Raw genomic sequence first — 23,338 nt, forward strand, 5'->3', positions numbered from 1 at the left:
AGGGGGTCCGCCAAGCATGGCCAGTTTTAGACTTGCTAAGGCTCAGGGCAGAAAGCCAAAACCCTGCTGCGCAGGACTGCAACCCGGGGCCCCGAGTCCCACCACCCGGGTTGAAGCCAAAGCCTAAGCAACTTAGCTTTGTGGTCTCCCCTGTGGTGTGGGGTACTGGGCAATTGCCCTGCTTGCTACCCCTTAACGCCGGCCCTGGCTTTTATATGCAGAAAAACAGTTGTGGCACAGCTGAGCCGTGGAGTTTTGATAGCACGTTGGGAGGGGCCTCTGGAAGAAAAAGGTTGAGAACCCCTGAGCTAAAGGGCAAGAGGAAGTCCAGCATATGCTGTTACGCATTCACGTCGCACTCCCCACCAGTACTCGCCCAAGCCGGGGAAGCTAATGATCAAATTCGGTGGACCAAATTCGGTGATGAATCCTGATCACGTGCCACCTGAGGCACACTGCGTATACACTAAGATGACGACCTTTTAATTTATACATCTTTTGCACACCCTAACTAGTCCGTCAAATCACTGAACAGGGGGCATGTACCACTTTGGGAAATTCTGCCTTAATCTATATATCCCCGTCATCCCTCAGTTTCAGGGAAAACTTCATTTTATATGAAAAGAAAACACCACAGAAAACTTTTTAGACCTTGGGACTGCATCCAAACTTGTGTGCTTATCTCCCAGTTCAGCATGATGAACTATCAGCTACCTGCATCTACTGCTAGATGTATTTTGGGGTAATGGGATTGATGCTGAAGAAGAATGGCAAGCAGGGATGAGATGAAAGTGGCTAGGGTGGGGGAAAGAGGGAACATGCAGTGAGAAGAGAATTAGAAGGACAGCAGAAAAGACAAACCAAAGGTAAGAGACAAGATGTATATATAAGAGGATATTTTTTTGACCAATAAGAGCACCATTTGTCAGACAGACAAGCAGGAAGCGCCAGGAAAGAGCTAAAGAAAAGAAATCTTTAAAATTGGAGTTCTATCCTTACTTTTAAAAAGCTGGGCCTCCATTTTTGTCACTGGTTGGGGACACTGTTCCTCATGGACAAATTCCTGAAACTATGCTAGACAGACTTCTTTTGACTCTTTGTGCTGCTTAATTCATCCAGAGCTAGTGGAAGGTTACAGATATGGAGTCAAATGAAACCTAAACCCTCACCAAATGCAACTGAAACTATGCCTTGTACTTTAATCCCATATACAAAGGAAAGCCTCCAAAACCCAGTCAGGGTGTAGTCGCAAACACAGCTGTGCTGTTACATTAAAGTTGACATGCAGCCCTCCCTCCTTCAAGCTACAATTCACATCCCTGTGTAATATATAAAAGCAACAAACGGGTAAACAATGTCAGGAATGGTGCCCTAAATAATGTAACAGAATTCCCTCATTCATTGCACTAAACTGTACAATATAGGAATTCACATTGCTCATGTAATACAACAGGACAAAATACATTCTCAGGGGCTATATCTTTCTCATTTTCTATATGTACAGGGATATTCCTGCACTATTACTTATTTCCTGTGAACACACTAAGTTCTTAATTATAACACAGTTAAGCACTCGTATGGAAACAAATGAAATAACAACAAACATGAAATTTAAACAGAGCTTGCACTATTTTGAATTCATTAGTTGCCCATTTTAAAATGATGACTGCAAATAATTTCCAGTGTGGGGAAGAGGGAGCAAAATAGAGAATTTATTTTCCAAGAAAACATTATACTCCTCTCTACCCTTTTCACCCTCAAGCTCACTCAGAAATACTTGTCATCCCCATTGTAACCTCAGAAGAAATTGTGATTTTAGTTTCTCAGGTACGATACCAAACTTTTAGCATGGCTTTAATTTAATGTGATTGATTTGGACAATTAGAGGAAGGAAACAGGAACTATTTTTTAATATTTTATTCACTTCACACAGTGAAGAGATAAAGTCATGTGTGGCATATAGCAACTTCATTTGCTGTATAGGTTCACAAAGGTTCCCTCTCCAACTCGTTCGAACAAGTTATGCAAAATACAGCAGCTTTTTGGCTGGTGGGCTCAAAATAAGTAACATGTAATGCCCTATCTACCACCTCACAGTAATATGATGCTTTTACAACCAACAACAAAAAGTACTGCATGAGGGTATGACAGGACCCAGTTATAGGCTTCCAAAGCAAATCCTCAGCTGCAGAACAGATTTACATATCCTGTGGGTGAGTCAGAGGCGACAAATCCAAGTATAAAACTCTGTACTAATTCAGACAGTAGGATTTTTTATTTTGGATCCACCGGTAGCTAATGCTCTGTATTCTTTTTCCCCCGCTAGCATCCAGCATATGTTGCTACTTTCTTTTCTTTACTATTAGGAGTGGTTAAGATTTCCTTTCCCACCCCCAGCTCTCTCTGGCAGCCTGTCAATAGATTCCTCGGGTCGTGTGTGTTAACACATGGCAGTTCGTAAAGTACTTACTCAGAGCTCTTGCTGTCGCTGCCATTCGCAGAACTAGTGTGTTGCTCATCTTGGCCTAAAACCCGGATCCCCAAGGACGTGATAGCCCGCATCAGAATAATTTCCATCGCCTCAACAGAGAGCTTCTCGAGAACAATAACTCGACAGCGACTCAGAAGAGCGGAATTGACCTGGAAGGAAGGGTTTTCGGTGGTTGCCCCGATCAGCGTCACAGTCCCACACTCAACGTGAGGAAGGAAAGTGTCCTGAACATGGGAGGGAAACAGAAAAAATTGATCTTAATCAACGACAACCTGAACCATCCCAAGTGAGTAGTTATTAGGCATTTTAAAGTACATTTTTCATGGCTTGCTATTCTTTAGGCTTCCAGCTGATATGCCTTACGAGCTCACTGACAAGGGAGCTCATCAGCCAGTTGCCTAAATGAATTCATTCCATTCACACAGTACATGATGGTTATTTCACCTTAATAACCTGTCCTTTCTCCAAGAATGAACTGAGATACTGAAAAGAACGGCATTAGGAAAATTCAAGTCATTACCGTTTAGTACTGTGATTCTGTTTTATTGTTAGGCAGACAGCAGATACGATGAAAAGCTGCCCTTATGGAAAAGTCTTATAGAATTTAACAGCCAACCAGGATACTTCCTATAGTTTTTTGAACCAAGCTTTAGAATTTTATGGAAGGGATAATAATTCCCTATTAAATTCTATAGAATAGGTAAAAAAAACTACAGAAAAAATTTACTAGAAACAGCTAACCTATCAGTTTTAAGAATGATTTCTATATAGCCATATTCCATTTCTGTCAAACCCTATTGGTTTGATGCCTACCAGTTTTTGTAGAACTTTTTCCTAAGGGCATCTGAAGTTTTGAAGCTGGGCTATTAAAGTTTTAAAGAATATGAATAAAGGCAATGATGCTCAAGAAGGAAAAATTCATATTGGCTGTGGTGAGGTACTATTCATAAATACATTTCATGTCTCGGTTCGCTTTATTTTCTCAATAGAGAAGAGTGGGTAGGTACAAACAAAAACAAACAAGGAATATCTGCAGGATTCCTAGTGACGTGCTTTTAATTAAAAACTGAATGTAATGTTACCACTGAAATGAAGGCAATGAAGGCTCTTCTTAATAGGCAAATACATAGAAGAAGTGAAGTTGTAATACAGCTATAAAGAAGTAAAATTTCAGGCAAAAAAAAAAAAGTCAGATGTGACAATGCATGTAAAACTTCTACAAAAGCTGATTTGGTTTTGAATTGAAGTTCTTGAAAGGCACACAATACACAATTGAGACTTAAATTAGAAACCTAATTTAATTTTTAACTTCTACACTAAAGTTTCTGAATATATCAAGCAGGGACTTAAAATATAAAGGTAGAAAAAACATTTATTGTTCAGCACCAAGGTACATACATTTTAAGCAAGTAATATGTTGACAGAAACTTTGTTCCTGACATTCAGGTGGAGCAGTACCTGCTGAGATTTATTGAAACGATGAATCTCATCAATAAAGAGGATGGTCTTCCTCTTGAGGAGTCTTTTTTCATTCTCTGCTTGCTTGATAACATCTCGGACATCATTTGTCTTGGCACTTGTTGCTGATAAAGTCACAAATCTTGTACCATTCTTCTTGCTGTTGCTGGCTATGATATGTGCTAGGGTAGTCTGAAACAGAGGAAAGAACTAGCTTTTTGAAATCATTTTGGACATAGAAAGTATTTGCCTAAAGAAAAGAAGCCAAGAATAGAGCAGCATGTTAACCTAGGGAGAGTGTTGACACCCAAGAGAACGGGAAGTTCATGTTGTTCTAGCATAGGGAAGATGTGAAAACATTCTGCTAGAGATGTCTGCCAGCTCCCATCCTCCATTTTCCAGAGTTGCATGTTAAGTATCTACTTGGTATCAATATAGAAAGGGCCAGTGCCCTAATTTAGCACAGCTTTTGTGACAGCTGTTTTTTTCGCCCACTGAAGAAAAAGGAACCCCCTTCCTCCAAATGTGCTGTTGCTACAGAGGACAGAAGATATGCTGCTCTTCATTGGGGGATATTGCTATAAGTTACCATACAGCACAACAGCTGAGGATACTGAGATGCTTACAAAAAGCTACATGAAATTAGACAGCATTTGAGTATTTTTAAAAATCAAATCACAGCATTTGCTGTTCTCGTTGCAAGGAAAATGAAACAATAAATGAATAAATATTCAGCAAGAAGTAGTTCTCCATACAGCCTCAGCATTTTAATAAAGAGAAGTTATAATCATACTAAAAAAACCCTGACTCTTTACAATCTAAATAGGGTATTTCCTAGGCAACCAAACCTGGCCTGGATAAACACAATGCAATTACTACCTGCCAAACAAACTTTTAACTTGTTTTAAAGGATTGTTTTCTTGTTTTCCTCTCCATGACCCTCTCTATACCAACCACTCCTTCCTGGCTGTATTTATTTATAGGGATTTAAATTGCGTTCATTTTAGTATGGGAACAGCCTGCAATGCTACCTTATAGTCTGCAGTGTTGTTGCAGCCGTGTTGGTCCCAGGACACTAGATAGACAAGGTGGGTGCAGTAATATCTTTTATTGGACCAACTTCAGGACCTGAAGAAAAGCTCTGTGAAGCTCAAAACCTTGTCTCTTTCACCAACAGAAGTTGGTCCAATAAAAGGTATTACGTCACCCACCTTGTCTTTTTAATTCTACTTTATAGGCAGACACACTAAACTGAATGTGCACGTTTCAGATTTTTTTTTTTCTTCAGAACCACCTTAGCTTCCTAAGTAAAGGCAGGTATATCGGTGTGTCCCAAGTAGAGCAGGCAGCTCTGTGTTCTGGAACACTGCAACAAAAAGCTGAGAGTTTTTTCCCTGAGCTGCCTCCTCCTTAACTAATGATGCAGGGGACAAGTGCCAGCAAGCCAAAGATTGTCTTGAAGATATATTCCAAGGATCAAAATTAGTGCAGCAGATGCACTGAACCTGATCCTCTTGCAGGGAAAGATGTGGAAACAGAGCCATTTACTAGTCTAAGAGCGACCCATGGCGCCAGCAGGAACCTGTTTGCGGTTCCTTCAGTAACAGCACTCTCTTCCTTTAAATGGCTCCTCTCCTGGCCCCCAATGTGGCTCTAAGTCTGACTGTCCCCAAGTAGGAGAGGAGTGACTAAAGGGGAGAATACATCCTTATTGGAGCAATAAGGTATCTCCTGCTTGTTCTAGTCATTGTGTGCTGATGGAAGGTGCCTTCCCCATTTTCTTTAGATGAGGTTTGGTTTCAGTGTGACTGATGTTCTGAAACCAATCCAGAGTCATCTCACATGCAGAGTCCACACCTCTCCCCTTCAACCCCATTGAGCTGTTAACTAGAGGAGGAGGAAGATGCGGGGAGAAGTATTAATTTCCCTGTCGAGTGCTCTAGAAGACTATGCTGGAACACTGTAAACTGCCTGTCCTGCTCTGCTCAGGAGATCACCACCAAAGCTGCCCCTCAGACCTGCCTTCAGTTAGGAGGCAAAGACATCTAAACCAAAAAAAGAGAGACACACATTATCACCTTATAAATTAAGTTGCCAAAGTAAAACCAAAGTTGGTGTGTCCCTACAAAGTGGGATGATAGATTCAGAAACTGTGGCAGGAGAGTATGCCCACACTTTAAAATACTGGGTGCACTGACTCATTGGCTCACCCAGTCTAAAGGCTGAAAACAAAAACTCATCTCCCATTTTCTTTGAAAGCGGCAGAAGAAATGGATGACTCGACCAACTGGCTGTTCACTTTCCTGAATTCGTCCTTTAGCTCCACTCAGCGAGGTATTCCCCACAGTGAATTTAGGCAGTGATTTCACATGTTAATTGGACCACTCACACACTTAAGATTGACATATGCTTAAGTACCTTGCTAAATCAAGGCCTTGCAGAAGAATGCAGGGGAAGCCAATTTTCATTTCTACCTTCTACAATTGTCAGTCAATGCATCCAGGATTCATAAATGCAGGTCAGATCTGCCACTTGTTTGCAAGGGAGGGACATAAATACAACTTAAAAAAAACATTCATTTTTGGTATTAAAAAAGTTTGCAATTGCTGTATTTTCCTGTGAAGCAAATTTGAGCTAGGGTCCTTGAACATGCTACTTTTAAAATAAAACAACCTCCTCCCCTGCTAGGCTCCTCTCCCCCAGATATATAAATATTTTTGGATGTTCTGAAAAATTATTTAGATAAAGAAAAACATTTTGGGGGAATAAACTTGAGGGTAACATTAGAGTCACAGATTTCAACTGAGAACTTGGTAACAGTTTTCAAGCTGATGAATCTTCCCACAAAAAGGTAAGAGGTCCTGCCATTAGGCTAGGGTAAACTGCATTTCAAAATTAATGCTGAAAGCAGTCATCATATTCTTGGCCTCTTCCTTATTCTGTGCCATCAGTCCTTTAGAATTAAACTGCCTATTACATAGGTGTGGAATGTTTCCTTATTTATATGGAGATATACCTATCTCATAGAACTGGAAGGGACCCTGAAAGGTCATTGAGTCCAACCCCCTGTCTTCACTAGCAGGACCAAGTACTGATTTTGCCCCAGATCCCTAAGTGGCCCCCTCAAAGACTGAACTCACAACCCTGGGTTTAGCAGGCCAATGCTCAAACCACTAAGCGATCCCTCCCCCATTTCCCCAGCAGTTTCCTCTGAGTTCCCTGCTTTTTCATTTATGCATTTTGATATAATGCTTGTAGCCAGAGCTAACAGCATACTACACAATTTTTGTAGTGTATCAAGCTACAATGAAGCCAGAAAATATATACTCTAGTGGAGACATAATAGGATCCCAAAGTACAACTACTCCCAAGAATGCAGTTGCTTGCACAGACAAGCTCGAGGAAATGTGCCAAACTACTATGGTGTTTTCCAACAAATTTAGTTATAGTGTATTCTGGGGATGAAATCAAATCTGACTACTACTAAAATCCAGTATGGTATAAGGAGAAAAAAGCACCAGATATTGTATGGACATCTGAAATGAAATTAAGTTCCTAGATTTTTACAACATAAGCAGGCTATATTGTCAGTGTTACTTTTAATTCATCTAAAAAACAAGCTTCAGTGTATTTCCCATCAGAACACAACACAATAAATTGGAGGAGACATTTAAGCAAGGTAATAGTCTGTTTCCTCATACTGGCACAATGTACAAGTTCTTCTTGTTTAGTCTTCTTTGCTAATGGCCAATATGAGCACTGCTCCCACACCTATTTAATTCAATGGCATTTACTTAAATGAGAACAGGATTGGTCCCATAGTTTGAAGTCTACAACTTTAGCACCAATGCGAAGCAAGGGGCAGGACTGGGAGCGACTGCTATTATAGAGCGAGACAGCCAGCTAGGATGGAGCAGCGTCGAAAGGAACTAAATGTGCTCATTTCACAGCCTTGCTACAGATACCTACCCTGTCAACAGCCCCGGGACACCAGCCAGGAGAGCAGTTCCCTGGGATGGGTTTACAAAACCTGTGATCTGCCCCAGCCCCACTAGGAGTGTCAGCAGATATATTACTGAACTAGTCTTGTGGCACCCCATTCTGCCTGGGAGACACAAGGTCAAGTCAGCTTCAGACTAAAGGAAGCTGGCAGGGTAGCAGATGAGCATGGCTCAATTGTGGCAATGGCTGTAGAGATCGTAAAAATTTAAAAATTGATAATACTTAGCTATGGGAAGATTCTAATATGCTTACTCACCTTGGGTGACTCCAAAAATAGCCTACTATAGACTACTTGAGGAGTAAGGTATTGATCACCGTAAACAACAGTGTCAGAATCTGGCTGGTAGCACCTACAGAACCCAATTCAGATCAGGTGTAAACAGGCACAAGGCGATTGAATTATACTTACTGAAAGCAGAGCTGTGCCTGCTTACACTAGGACTGAATTTGTCCCTTTATATTCAAACTGCTTTACAAATACAATGGGCTGATTCTGATCTCACTTTCACCAGTATCACTCCATTGACCTCAATGAAGTTACTCCTAATGAGAGCTGGGTAAAATTTTTTGTCCTAATTTTTTTTTGGCCAAAACCCCCCCACAACAACAACAAAAAACCTAAACAACAAATAATCATATTTGGTGATACCAAAACATTCTATGAATTTATGTTGTTTTCACCAAATTGTTTGTGTCCAGCTCCTGCCCCCGTACCCCCCAAAAAATGTTATGAAAAAGTTGAAACATTTTCTTTAACATTTTGATTTTTTGTTTCCATATGACTTTTTGTTTCAATGATTCCTTCAATTTTATTTAAAAAATTCAAAAATGTACAAATTGCTCAAAATCTAAATGACATTTCATTTTGGATTGACCATAACATTTCATTCAACCCCAAATGCAATGTTTTCCAACTTCTCAATTATCCAAAATTTTTGGGTTTGCTCTGACCTTAAATGATTTTTTCCCCCCTCGAATTGCCAGCAAACCATCTCTTAATTTGCACAACTCTACTCCTGATTTACACCAGTGCAAGATCAGAATCAAGCCCATTATGTTTGGAGACTGGTTCTTAATGGCAGCAGAGATAATCACTTTTCCGTATCTGTTTTTAATTTTCAACTCTGCGCTGTTGTAGAAGCCATCTTGATTCTTAGTTAAGATCTGAACTACTTTGGAAAGACTTTCATTGACTTCAATAGGCTTTAGCTTAGGCCCCAAAGGATTAGGAGGGGACATAAAATAGTTCAGATGATGCCTCAATTGCTAATTAGAAGGGAGGGAGGGGAATCAGTTACAGCACATTTTACACCCAAGAGACCAGAATCCCAATCTGCAAATATTTGTGCCTTCTCATGATGAAGTTTTGAATAAAGCAAATACAAGGGATTGGTTAAAAAGAGATAAAAATAAACCCAATGAAATGTAAAACAAATTGCAAGGACAGCTTGCTATGTTTTGGTGTTACACATTCCTATAAACATTACCTACATTAATGTAGTATAGGATTGCACACACAAATCCAAGCAACAGTGGCTAAATGCTCTCTGCCCTAAATTTTCTACACAACAGTGTCCCAGATAACCTATGGCGGCGGGGGGGGGAAATGCTGGTAACTGGCTAACGGCAAGCTTAAAAAAAAAGGAAGGTTATCACATTGAAATACAAAATTGTTCAGGATTTTGCAGTCCCAAAGCTTATTTGTAACAGCAAAGTTATTCTGTGCTTGAGCTAGTGGTGTGGACGTCCCCCTGCTGTCTCTTTACTAAAATTGGGTGTCCCATGGCAGACAAGCAAAAATCTAAATCCCCACATTAAAGTATCATAAATCACAGCACAGCTTACTCAAATTGCAAACTTGGATTTAAGCATCTGGGCCATATAGACATTCATAAGAGGTTTGTTTTGTTTTTGTTTTTTTAATTTGAACAGTCAGGGTCCACTGGTAGATAACCATGGCATTTCTTTGAAAGGTGCTATTTACATGCTCTGTCTGCTCATTTTTTTATGAGCAAGGTTATTGAAATGTATAAAAGAACATAAGTTACTAGCACACTTGTGGGTGCTGTAAAATATAAATAATACATAATAAAATAAAATAAGATGGGTTAGCAAGAGAGTCAGTATCTTTTTGGTTCATAAAAGAATAGAGCAGAGGGACAACGTTGCAAACATATCCATGACCTTAACAAAGCCAACTGAGCAAGCAGGCTTTTAAAGACTGTACCCCTTTTGGAAATAATGACAAACCTTTCAGTAGCAGGGAAACTTAAAAAACAATCTCAACTAAAGGTACATTAATTTGGTCCCATCGATTTTGACCACACCCCCTCAAACATATAAATTCAGTCAGGGCTGAATTCAACATAATTTGTCTAGTCTCTCTAGCGCGCACACACACACACACACACACCTCTCTCTCTACCATTGTCAGCAACAGATCCCCCTGAACTGGGACCAAACGTAGATGGGATAAAAACAATTTCAGCAATGTTACAGAAAGTTTGAGACTTGAGAGTGGGTGGATATTAACTGTGTCTCTGGGTACTCTCTTTTTCTTGTTCTTGTTTTTGAAGATAAGAAAAATAATGGAATAAGACTCTTTATGGAGTGTTTCTCATACACCTTAACTGTACGTATGCTCATATTATTCAACTTCAGTTGAATGACATGATTGGGGTTCACGTGGATTTTAATATTGTTATTTAGCTGGTTGGTAGGACTGAAAAGACTTACTTTTCTTAGCAAGAAGGATATTGAGGCTTTTCTATGAATAGATGGTACAGACCATTCTGAAGTTTATAATTTATGTTAAGCATTCTTGATATTGCTAGTTTTGGTTTTAAGGGGGTAATGCAAGACTGCTACCCTATTTCAAAGGACTGAAAAAACAACGATGGGGCTTATTCAGGAAAATTCTTAACTGATACTTTTAAGACAATTAAGGGGCCTACAGAAATGTTGCAACTCCAGCTACGTGAATAATGTAGCCGACGTACCTTAGGTCAGGGTCTACACCGCCGGGGGTCGACGGGAGAAAATCTCCCATTGACTTACCTTACTCTTCTCGTTGGGGGTAGAGTACAGGGGTCGACTGGAGAGCGATCTGCAGTCGATTTGGCAGGTCTTTATAAGACCCACTAAATTGACCGCTGGTGGATCGATCTCAGAGCGTCGATCCCGGCTGTAGTGTAGACATGGGTAGAAGTTGTTAATAGGTCTAAAGGAGTCTAACTTACACCACCTTATGTATCACTTCTGAATTTAGCCTAAGGTATCTGATGCCATTCCTATTTCAACACATAAACACTTAAGATGATTTCTCTGGCATCTAGGGCTTAGAATCAAGATTTGATACACTTGAAGCTAAATTACATATGGTGTCTGTTAAAATTTCTCCATTGAAAAACCTGGCTAAGACGGTGGAGCAAAGTCTTAAGGAAACACAAGAAAGTCTGTACTGGAGACAAGACCACAGGACAAAAAAAAGCAAGTGTTCTTCTAAAAAATGGGAAATACAAGATTATCTGGTTATTTGCTGCAAAACATAGTTTTTGATTTATATTGCTTAAGTTACAAATAAATATTTTAAGATGAGCAGTCTTTTTTTCCCCCTCAAGATGTTTTAAGGTCTTTTAAGCTTTGATAAGATTTTGATGATGTGCCAAATGATTTTACCTTTATCTGCTATACTGATTGCCGAAAAGCCGGACATGTCCGGGAAAAACCGGACGTATGGTAACCCTATTCGGGGGCCCGGGCCCCACGAGAGTTTTCCGGGGCCCCCGGAGCAAGTGAAGGACCCCACTCCATGGGCCCTGAAAAACTCTCGTGGGGGCTCCTGCAAATTGCCCCACTTGCCCCTCCCCTCTGGGCAGCCCTGGTGGGGACCAGGGCCGGCTCTGGCTTTTTTGCCGCCCCAGGCAAAAAAGCCTCCGGACGCCCTCCCCGCCCTGCGGGGGGTGGGGGGGGAGGGCGGCCGGAGCCCAGGGGGGAGGGCGGCGAGCCCCAGCGGGGGCTCCGCTCTCCCCCCGGCGGCCGGGGGGAGGGCACCGGGGGGGAGGGCGGCCGGAGCCCTAGGAGGAGGGCGGCGAGCCCCGGCGGGGGCTCCTCTCTCCCCCCGGCGGCCGGGGGGAGGGCGGCGAGCCCCGGCTGGGGCTCGGCTCTCCCCCCGGCGGCCAGAGTGCAGGGGGCAGGGCGGCGAGAGGGCCCGGGGCTCGCCGCTCTCCCCCCAGCGGCCGGGGGGAGGGTGCCAGGGGGGAGGGCGGCCAGAGCGCCGGGGGGAGGGCGGCGAGCCCGGCCGTGGCCCCGCTCTCCCCGGGGGCCGGAGCGCCGCGCCGCCCCCCTCCAGGTGCCGCCCCAAGCACAAGCTTGGTGGGCTGGTGCCTGGAGCCGGCCCTGGTGGGGACAGAGACAAGTTTTGGAGCCACAGAGACCTGAAGAAGAGCTCTGTGTGGCTCAAAAGCTTGTCTCTCTCACAACAGAAGTTGGTCCAATAAAACATATTACCTCCCGCACTTTGCCTACCTAGTGCAGTATTCATTTAACCAGGTGAGCAAAGAAATTCAGAGCAGGAACAGAGGATGGGAGGGAAGCTGCGTTTGGGTAAAACTGCGCCCCGCCCTTCACTGTTGGTCGGGATTTGTGAGGCCCGGGTCAGTGTGCTGGTGCCCCGGTGGAAGACGGGCTGACCACTGGGGAGGAGGCTGTGCGGCCTAGTGACATTCAGGCAGGGGCTCCCTTGGGCCGCCCAAGCGCCACTCACCTTGCCACAGCCAGGGGGCCCCCAGAGGACGAGCGAGGGGATTTCGTGGGCCTCCAGCAGGGACCGCAGCAGGGTCTGTTCTCCCAGCACCTGATCCTGCCCCACGTAGTCCCCCAAGGTGCCCGGCCGCAGCTTATCGGCCAGGGGCTTCCCCTCCAGCTTCTGGGCCACGGTCTCCCCGCTCAGGGCAGCCGCGTGGCTCCCGGGGCTTGCAGCCGGCCCTGCCCCTCGCTCCTGGCCTCGGGCTGCAGCAGCAACAGGAGCTCCCCTGTGAGCCCCCGCGGCCCCGCCCGGAGTTCCCGGGGTGGCTGCAGCCGCCCGGCCCTTGTGGAACAGGGGGAACACGGGGGCGACGAGGCCGCTCCCGTCCTCCAGCTCCTCCTCCTCGCTACTCTTCCCCGGGGGCCCGGAGAGGCGCATTTTCTTGCTGGAGGGCTGCGGGCTCCGCTCCGGCTCGCCGCCCCTCCCCGCGTCCTGCAAGCACCCGTCCAGATGCGAATTGATGTGCGCGGCGGGCAGCTCCCACAGGCACACGGGGCAGCGCACCAGCGGCGCGTCTTGCTGCGCCCCGGTCCCCTCCATGCCCCTGGGGCTCCCCGCTCGGGCCGGAGCAACAGCTGCTGCAGCCGTCTCCCCCGGCCCCACCCACAGGCGGCCTCCCTTGCTAGAAGCTGGTAAATGCTCCCCCCTCGCTCAGAGCTGCAGGCAGATTCCTTCCTCCACCCCCAGCCGCTGCTCCGCACGCGGGAAAAGAAAATGACCAGCCGTGTCCTCCTCCTGCAGGCTGCCGCAGCGTGTAGACTTTCGGGAGGTGTAGTCCTGCGGCTGTGCGGGGGGAGATGTGTTAGCTTCGCTTCGCTTATTTCCTGCTCTAAAGGAGAGACAGAAAGTTGTAACTAACGTTCTTCTCTCTCCCCGATTTATTTAGACCTGCTCCCTAGCAAACTTACTGCACGGAGGGCCTCGTCTCTGCAGGGATGCGGTAACAATTTGTATAATGGGGACTGGGGGTGCTGAGAGCCATTGAACCAAACTGTAAACCCTATATATAATGGAAACCACTTCAAGCCAGGGAGGGTGCGGCAGCACCCCTAGTTCCAGCACCTATGGCTCGCTATGTGTCCTTTCACATATCTGCTGGTGAAAGAGGTTGGCTTTCTAGCTGCACAGAGCTCTTAGCCTTCTTCAGGGCTGGGCCATGGGTCAGAGGTGTCCCTGGTACAACACACATGGCTTCCCCCAAGGGAATATGGCCCAGAGTTTTATAACGAGGATGGGGTTTTTTGCTGGGTCTTAAGAATTGTTGGGTTGTGTCTGAAAATCCATATTATTTGAATGTATTCAAACATATTTTTATTCCAGATAATTTTATTTGGGGTTGCTTCTGGTGCCCGTCCCTAATGCTACTCAGTAGTATTTTGAAAAATTAGTAAGCAGAATCCTTAAAAAAATTCTTTTGTTCCTTTTTTAAAGAGCTCAGTCTTTTAAACTGTCACATATTGAAATATTTCTAGTAATAATTTGTCTCAGATTTAGGCCCTGATCTGTACAAGTGCACATGCTTAACTTTGCACATGCAAGTCGTCTCACTTTTTTTTTATCTCCACCCTTTCCTTTCTTTTATTATGCTATGCACTTCTGAGCAATAACCATTGTTACCACTAATACCTGTACCAATAAAACTCACTATCATACCTCACCTTCAAACAGTGAAAAATCATGAACTTTATTAAACATCCCTGAGATGTATAATATCAACATTGAAATTCACCAAAAGCTTGAGTTCCGGCTGCACACTTCAGACATTTTAAAAGTAAATCCTGACTCCTGCGGGCAAATCGTGAAGTGTAACTTCATAGAGTTTCTCTGATTTCACACTCGTGTAAGTGAAATCAGAATTGGGCCCTGTGTGTTTGCTTTTTTTAGATTCACAGGCCATTTATCAAAATACCTGTACGTTTGTTTTCCCCCCCAAGAAGAGTCAGAAATGTTGTTAGTTTTTTTAAAAAGTCTTCCCATTATCCTACATTATACAAAACATAGCATAGGTTTAACTAGATAGGAAAGTATAATAACTAGTACAGTTAGCATCGTAGTTCATCACCTAAAGTTGACCTAATGGTAAATCTTTCCAGGTTATATTGTTTTTTCCTCCTATTATACATTTAGTTTTAATTATTCATTATTATATAACTGTTCCTATCTTGTAAATTTCCAGGTCAGTCTAATGTTAAAGATGTACTGTGCTGGGGTACTGAAATGTAAACAAATCTGGCTACTATGTAATAGTACCTGTCTTCTGACTTAAATCTTGAAAGTGTCTGGCAAAATACTAGTATGTAGAAAAGGTAACAGATGAAGTTTTGTTTTGAATTCATGATGAAGGCTTATAGATTATTATTAATACAGTGCCCAAAAGTTTGGAAGGCACATTACAGAATATGGAGTAAAGCAAGTCCTAGTTTAAGAGCTTACAATCTAAAGAAACAGACTGAGAAAGAAAAAGGATATACATTTTCTTAGCAGTGCCTGTATATTATATTCCTGTCCAGCTCTAAACTACCTTATTTCAATTGGGTTATGGATATGTTGCTATTATGCAAATGATAGAGATAACATTATACACCTCTACCCCGATATAACGCTGTCCTTGGGAACCAAAAAATCTTACTGCGTTATAGGTGAAACCGCATTATATCGAACTTGCTTTGATCCGCCGGAGCGCGCAGCACCGCCCCCCTGGAGCGCTGCTTTACCGCGTTATATCCGAATTTGTGTTATATCGGGTCGCATTATATTGGGGTAGAGGTGTACATGCCCCTCTTCCACATAATCATGTGAGCGTCTGTGGCTCTGTGCAGTTGAAAATATCTGTGGCCTTTAGGCCTTTGTATGCCCAAGAAGACAGCAAATGTTAGCTCTGAGATAAACTATCCTGGCCAAAGAGGAATGCTGGCCTACTGAAGAAGACTGAAAGGAAAAGCCCCTCAGGAATGAGTTGGAGAGCCATGCTCCACAACACTTAATTCTAGGTCCATCTTCTCCCTTCTCACCAACACAGCCCAGCCCACAGAGTTACAAGGTAGATTTAGGGCAGATTAATCCTGTTTCTGTGGTAACAGATGGCTCTAGGCCCAGTCTCACAGGTTTCTGCTTCGTCAGATTACCAAAAAGTGCTGGGGTGCTTTGCTGTCTATTTATCAGTGTTGTAGTGGTGGTCACTCACTGCTGTTGAATTCCATAATTGTTTGAACCCTGGAAGCCTTCCCTTGTTTACCATGTTGTTTTAGGAAGATGTTAAGATAATAATGGAGAGGAGTGAAGTAACATGTGGGCAGTGGGCCCCCCTCTTCTTTTCTTTCCTTGCTACCTGCCTCTCTGTACCAGGAAAGATAGTGGAGCAAATTAAGCTATCAATTTGAAAACATCTAGAAGATAATGAGGCGATGAATAACAGTCCTGATAGCTTTCTTTGACAGGGTAACAAGCCTTGTGGATGGGGGGAAGCAGTATATTTTTAAGAGCAGGTTAGACAAATAGCTGTCAGGAATGGTCTAGATAATACTTAGTCCTGCCATGCGTGCAGGGGACTGGAGTAGATGAACTCTCAAGGTCCCTTCCAGTCCTATGATTCTAAAACACAGCCATGAGCCAGGAGGATCACAGCATCTTTAGGCTTGTCACCCCTTTAACATTTTCCCCAGCTGATTGAACATCAGTCATCTAGGGAAAAATGTGCCCTTTTCATTAGGACATGTCACTCTCATGAGACAGATTGCCACATTTGGTGATCATGAGCTGGGGAAGGATGTGGTCTTTAAGTGATTACAGAGAGCCTACTTAGGCTTTCTATTGCCATTGGGGTACTTCCACCTCACAGTAGGAAGCACTCTTCGCAGCTGTATTGTCCAAAAGCATTTCAGAGTCTCTGAGTAATGGGAACTATGGGATTATTTTTACCTGGATTACAGCCTGTCGTTTGTCTAACAGCTTTTAAATATTTTTCTCCACACACTTGCTTAAAGAGATCTTCAAAATATTTTGTGGGTTAAATTCAGTTCTGGAATATACCAGCTGAAGTAGCTAATGATAGACTATCAGGGTTGGAAGGGACCTCAGGAGGTCATCTAGTCCAACCTCCTGCTCAAAGCAGGACTAATTCCCCACTAAATCATCCCAGCCAGGGCTTTGTCAAATCCCCCCTCATTCTTCTCTTCTGCAGATTAAATAATCCCAGTTCCCTCAGCCTCTCCTCATAAGTCATGCGCTCCAGACCCCTAATAATTTTTGTTGCCCTCCGCTGGACTCTTTCCAGTTTTTCCACATCCTTCTTGTAGTGTGGGGCCCAAAACTGGACCCAGTACTCTAGATGAGACCTCACCAATGCCGAATAGAGGGGAATGATCACGTCCCTCAATCTGCTGGCAATTCTCCTACTTATACAGCCCAAAATGCCATTAGCCTTCTTGGCAACAAAGGCACACTGTTGACTCATATCCAGCTTCTCGTCCACTGTAACCTCTAGGTCCTTTTCTGCAGAACTGCTGCCTAGCCACTCAGTCCCTAGTCTGTAGTAGTGCATGGGATTCTTCCGTCCTAAGTGAAGGACTCTGCACTTATCCTTGTTGAACCTCATGAGATTTCTTTTGGCCCAAATCCTCTAATTTGTCTAGGTCCCTCTGTATCCTATCCCTACCCTCCAGCATATCTACCACTCCTCCCAGTTTAGTGTCATCTGCAAACTTGCTGAGGGTGCAATCCACGCCATCCTCCAGATCATTAATGAAGATATTGAACAAAACCAGCCCCAGGACTGAACCTTGGGGCACTTCGCTTGATACCAGCTGCCAACTAGACATGGAGCCATTGACCACTACCCGTTGAGCCCGATGATCTAGCCAGCTTTCTATCCACCTTATAGTCCATTCATCCAACCCATACTTCTTTAACTTGCTGGCAAGAATACTGTGGGAGACCGTATCAAAAGCTTTGCTAAAGTCAAGGAATAACACATCCACTGCTTTCCACAGAGCCAGTTATCTCATCATAAAACTAGGTTAGTCAGGCATGACTTGCCCTTGGTGAATCCATGCTGACTGTTCCTGATCACTTTCCTCTCCTCAAAGTGCTTCAAAATTGATTCCTTGAGGACCTGCTCCATGATTTTTCCAGGGACTGAGGTGAGGCTGACTGGCCTGTAGTTCCCCAGATCCTCCTCCTTTCCTTTTTTAAAGATGGGCACTACATTAGCCTTTTTCCAGTCATTCGGGACCTCCCCCGATTGCCATGAGTTTTCAAAGATAATGGCCAATGGCTCTGCAATCATATCCACCAACTCCTTTAGCACCCTCGGATGCAGTGCATCTGGCCCAACGGACTTGTGCTTGTCCAGCTTTTCTAAATAGTCCTGAACCACTTCTTTCTCCACAGAGGGCCGGTCACCTCCTCCCTATACTGTGCTGCCCAGTGCAGTAGTCTGGGAGCTGACCTTCTTTGCGAAGACAGAGGCAAAAAAAGCATTGAGTACGTTAGCTTTTTCCACTTTCTTTGTCACTAATTTGCCTCCCACATTCAGTAAGGGGCCCACACTTTCCTTGACTTTCTTCTTGTTGCTAACATACCTGAAGAAACCCTTCTTGTTACTCTTAAAATCCCTTGCTAGCTGCAACTCCAAGTGTGATTTAGCCTTTCTGATTTCACTCCCGCATGCCTGAGCAATATTTGTATACTCCTCCCTGGTCATTTGTCCAAGCTTCCACTTCTTGTAAGCTTTTTTGTGTTTAAGATCAGCAAGGATTTCGCTGTTAAGCCAAGCTGGTCACCTGCCATATTTACTATTCTTTCTACACATCGGGATGGTTTGTTCCTGCAACCTCAATAAGGATTCTTTAAAATACAGCCAGCTCTCCTTTCCCCCTCATATTATTCTCCCAAGGGATCCTGCCCATCAGTTCCCTGAGGGAGTCAAAGTCTGCTTTTCTGAAGTCCAGGCTCCGTATTCTGCTGCTCTCCTTCCTTTCTTGTGTCAGGATCCTGAACTCGACCATGTCATGGTCACTGCCTCCCAGGTTCCCATCCACTTTTGCTTCCCCTACTAATTCTTCCCTGTTTGTGAGCAGCAGGTCAAGAAGAGCTCTGCCCCTAGTTGGTTCCTCCAGCACTTGCACCAGGAAATTTTCCCCTACACTTTCCAAAAACTTCCTGGGTTGTCTGTGCACTGCTATATTGCTCTCCCAGCAGATATCGGGGTGATTGAAGTCCCCCATGAGAACCAGGGCCTGTGATCTAGTAACTTCTGTTAGTTGCCTGAAGAAAGCCTTGTCAACCTCATCCCCCTGGTCTGGTGGTCTATAGCAGACTCCCACCACGACATCACCCTTGTTGCTCTCACTTCTAAACTTAATCCAGAGACTCTCAGGTTTTTCTGCAGTTTCATACTAGAGCTCTGAGCAGTCATACTGCTCTCTTACATACAATGCAACTCCCCCACCTTTTCTGCCCTGCTTGTCCTTCCCGAACAGTTTATATCTATCCATGACAGTACTCCAGTCATGTGAGTTATCCCACCAAGTCTCTGTTATTCCAATCACATCATAATTCCTTGACTGTGCCAGGACTTCCAGTTCTCCCTGTTTGTTTCTCAGGCTTCTTGCCTTTGTGTATAGGCACTTAAGATAACTCACTGATTGTCCTGCTTTCTCAGTATGAGAAAGGAGTCCTCCCCTCTTGCGCTCTCCTGCTCGTGCTTCGTCCCAGGATCCCATTTCCCCACTTACCTCAGGGCTTTGGTCTCCTTCCCCCGGTGAACCTAGTTTAAAAACCTCCTCACTAGGTTAGCCAGCCTGCTTGCGAAGATGCTCTTCCCTCTCTTCGTTAGGTGGAGCCCCTCTCTGCCTAGCAATTCTTCTTCTTGGAACACCATCCCATGGTCAAAGAATCCAAAGCCTTCTCTCTGACACCACCTGTGTAGCCATTCATTGACTTCCACGATTTGACGGTCTCTACCTGGGCCTTTTCCTTCCACAGGGAGTGTGGGTGAGAACACCACTTGTGCCTCAAATGCCTTTATCCTTCTTCCCAGAGCCACGTAGTCTGCAGTGATCCGCTCAAGGTCATTCTTGGCAGTATCATTGATGCCCACATGGAGAAGCAGGAAGGGGTAGTGATCCAAGGGCTTGATGAGTCTCGGCAGTCTCTCTGTCACATCGTGAATTCTAGCTCCAGGCAAGCAGCACACTTCTCGGTTTTCCCGGTTGGGACAGCAGATAGATGACTCAGTCCTTCTTAGGAGGGAGTCCCCGACCATCACCACCTGCCTCCTTCTCTTGGGAGTGGTGGTCGTGGGGAACCCCCATCCCTAGGACAGTGCATCTCATGCCTTCCAATCAGTGGAGTCTCCTCCTGCTCCCTTTCCTCAGATGTATCGTCTAGTCCACTCTCCGCATTAGTACCTGTGGAGAGAACATGAAAACAGTTGCTCACCTGTATCTGCATTGCTGGTACATGGATGCTCCTCTTTCTTCTTCTGGAGGTCACATGCTGCCAATTTTCTTCACCATCCTTCTGTCCCCACTGCGCAGCCTGCTCTGATTCCTCAGAATGTTGTGCCCATAGAAGCATATCCTGACATCTGTCCAGGAAATCTTAATTTTCTCTTATGCAACGCAGGGTTGATACTTGTTTCTCCAGACCTTGAACCTTCTCTTCCAATATGGAGATCAGCTTTGTACAGACAAAGTCGCTTCTGTCCTGTGGAAGAAAGACAAACATGGCACATCCTGTTCAGGTCTCAACAGCTGATCACTCACCATCCATATTACCTTCCTTCTAAGAGCTTCCTCAGCTGTTGCAGTAACAACTCAGAGAAGCCTGCAAGATGAAAGCCTCAGTGGGCTCTCCCCAGGTGAACTCCCAGTCAAAATCCCTCTGTTCGCCTCTCCGCTGGTTCGCAACTGGCTGCCTTTTTATAACAATCAGGCCCACTCAAGGCTCACCTGGAACAAAGCATTCCCAATTCACACTTTTCAAACAATCAAGCACACGGACAAACTGTCCCCGCAACAGACACTCAGATACTCACCAACACAGCCCCCCAATGCAGCACTTAACGTACCTCCTCTCCAGGGCCATCCTTACCCATACGCAAAGTACGCAGCTGCCTAGGGCACCAGGAAACTTGAGGCACCAAATTTCCTGGTGCCCTGCGCAGATGCGTGCTGCTCCAGCCCCTGCTCTGGCTCTTCCCCATGGCCCCCACCTCTGCTCCGCCCCAGTCCTGCCTCTTCCCGCCCCAGCCACGCCCCCACCCCACCCCTTCACCAAAACCCCCACCCCTTCCCCGCCCCAGCCCTGCCTCTTCCCGCCTCTGCTCCACCCCAGGCCCGCCCTCACTCCCCTGAGGGGTGCAGAGACCCAACCCCAGCCATGCCACCGGTGAGTGCTGGGGGGTGGTTCCCTCCTGCCCCCCAAGCCAGCCCCCCACACCCCCGCAGAGGCCTGGGGCCCCACACACACCCCACAGGGGGCTGTGTAGGGCCCCAGAATAGCTAGGGATGGCCCTGCTCCTCTCGGACAGATCCCAGTCAAACTCCCTCTGTTAGCCTCGCTGCTGTTTGCAGAGGAAAAAGGCTCCAAGAATCTCTTTCCTGCACTGGGGAGTCACAACACAGCAACAAGGCACTGTTCCAGGAATGGCTGGGGCAAGGTCAACTGGAAGATATGCTGACCTAACACAGCCTAGTTTAAATGCTTTGACATTTAATTTTTCTATTTAAAGGGAAAGTGCCCAGATGAAAATCACATATTTAATTACTTACGTAATCCTATATTATACAAAAATACTTATCTATGTTACTAATAACAGTGAAAGAATAATTAACTTCTAATTTACTTTGTATAATTTATGGTGTTTGTCCAGTTTGAGCAAAATGCAAGCAATAAACAATGCAACTGGATTGGTCTGTTTCAGCTTTCCTGTGCTCATGAGCTAGCACGATGCTGTTGTATTTGGATTTACATCACTACTAGACAAGGCTTACAAAAATAATTCAAACATTTTATTCACTTTAGATTTTAGGTCTAAAATAAATTGAGAGTCCCTTTCCTTTACTACTGAAATGTTAGATTCCATTGCTCCCCATCAAAATCTGTAGTACTACGAGACATTTTTTCAATGTGTGAGTGCAACACATTTTTATACAGATGTGAAAATGGAATTTAGAGCTTGTCTACACAGGGAAGTTGACCGGCATAGCTCCCTGTGTGGACATTATTCTAGAATAAAAGTCACTTTATTCCAGAAAAATTAGTGCGCTTTGGAATAGCTATTGCAGAATAGCTTAATGTGCAATAGCTATTCTAGTCAATTTCCCTGTGAAATCAAGCCTTTAGGTTCCTAAGTCATTAAAAAACTGGTAATGATATCTAAGGCCTGGGCTACACTGGGGAGGGGGGTTGTTTGTTTCGAATTAAAATACGCAACTTCAGCTACGCTATTCGCGTAGCTGAAGTCGAAGTATCTTAGTTCGATTTACCTGGCCGTCCTCATGGCGGCAAGTCGACCGCCGGGGCGCCCCTATCGACTCCACTTACTCCTCTTGGCGAGGTGGAATACGGGCGTCGATTCGGGGATCGATTTATTGCGTCTAGATGAGACGTGATAAATCAATCCCCGATACATCGAACACTACCCGCCAATCCGGCGGGTAGTATAGACGTATCCTAAGACAGGCAAAGGTTACTAATGTCAGCAATATGTTTCTTTTTTGAGCCTAGCTAGTTATAGCTACAAAAAAATACCCCCACAGATTTTAAGAGGAAAAAAGTATAACATTTGTATTGCACATTTGACTTGTTTTTAAACTAAAAATGCAAGAGTCATGTTAATGTTTCATTTGTTTCTCCTCATTACAGACAAGAAAAGGAAGATGTCAAACATCGTGAGTATTCACTGATTTATGAAACCAAGCTGGAGAGAGATCAAGATGGTAACTTTATTGGGTACGACACAAAGCTATTTAAGATTAACAGGATGGAAGAAATCAATACACAGTACAGCAGTACCAAACTAGGCAAAGTGGCTTTTTTTCAGTGTTTGGAAAAGGTGGAGAGGGTGAGAAGCTTTTGGGAAGAAAGAATCAGTGAACCAGAGCCTGGCACAGAAGATAAAGAGGTAACCAACTACAGAGATATTACACTCCCTCCTCTGCTTCCCACATATGTATAGCTTAATACAGTGAAATTTCACTTGCCATGCTATTTTTCATATTTTCCATTAAAATATAATGCAGTTACTGTAGTTTTGAGAGATTTTTGAACTTGGGTGCCTAAAGTTTAGGCAATTAAATCTGTATTTAGGCACATTGCCTGATTTTCAGAAGACTCATGGGAGTTGTGAGAATTCAGCACCTCTGAAAAAGCAGGCTGCTTATTTAAATGTGGATTTAGTAGCCCCTCAAGTTTAGCAGATTCCCAAGTTAGAAAATTCTGGAATATTTTTTTGAAAAATATGTACATCTTTCCATGCCACTTAGTTAAAGCTCAACAAATGTCTTAACATCATAGGAGGTGATCCTGCATGATTGAAGTTGGTGGGAGCTTATTGACTTCCACAGGAGCAGAAG

General features: G+C 44.4%; 2 protein-coding genes across 2 annotated transcripts in view; one reads left to right on the forward strand and one right to left on the reverse strand.

The window, feature by feature from the left end:
- The window catches only part of WRNIP1 (WRN helicase interacting protein 1), a gene marked incomplete at its 3' end in the record, with an annotated part of 28,197 nt that extends 14,771 nt beyond the window's left edge, over window positions 1-13,426 (reverse strand). The window contains exons 1-3 of the mRNA XM_024204048.2: window positions 12,717-13,426; window positions 3,950-4,141; window positions 2,471-2,715 (exon numbers count right to left, since the gene is read on the reverse strand). Coding sequence (XP_024059816.2) covers window positions 2,471-2,715; window positions 3,950-4,141; window positions 12,717-13,298 — 1,019 coding nt within the window. The remainder of the gene's footprint in view (window positions 1-2,470; window positions 2,716-3,949; window positions 4,142-12,716) is intronic.
- A 235-nt stretch (window positions 13,427-13,661) lies between these two features.
- On the forward strand, window positions 13,662-22,941 carry LOC112109567 (myosin light chain kinase family member 4-like). Its single transcript, XM_024204138.1, has 2 exons — window positions 13,662-13,698; window positions 22,629-22,941. The coding sequence occupies exons 1-2, from the start codon at window positions 13,694-13,696 to the stop codon at window positions 22,939-22,941; spliced, it is 318 nt and encodes a 105-aa protein (XP_024059906.1). The 5' UTR covers window positions 13,662-13,693.
- The last annotated feature ends 397 nt before the right edge of the window (window positions 22,942-23,338 follow it).

This window comes from Terrapene carolina, unplaced genomic scaffold (assembly GCF_002925995.2).
Source record: "Terrapene carolina triunguis isolate 2854851 unplaced genomic scaffold, T_m_triunguis-2.0 Scaffold53, whole genome shotgun sequence".
NCBI classification, from domain to species: Eukaryota; Metazoa; Chordata; order Testudines; family Emydidae; genus Terrapene; species Terrapene triunguis.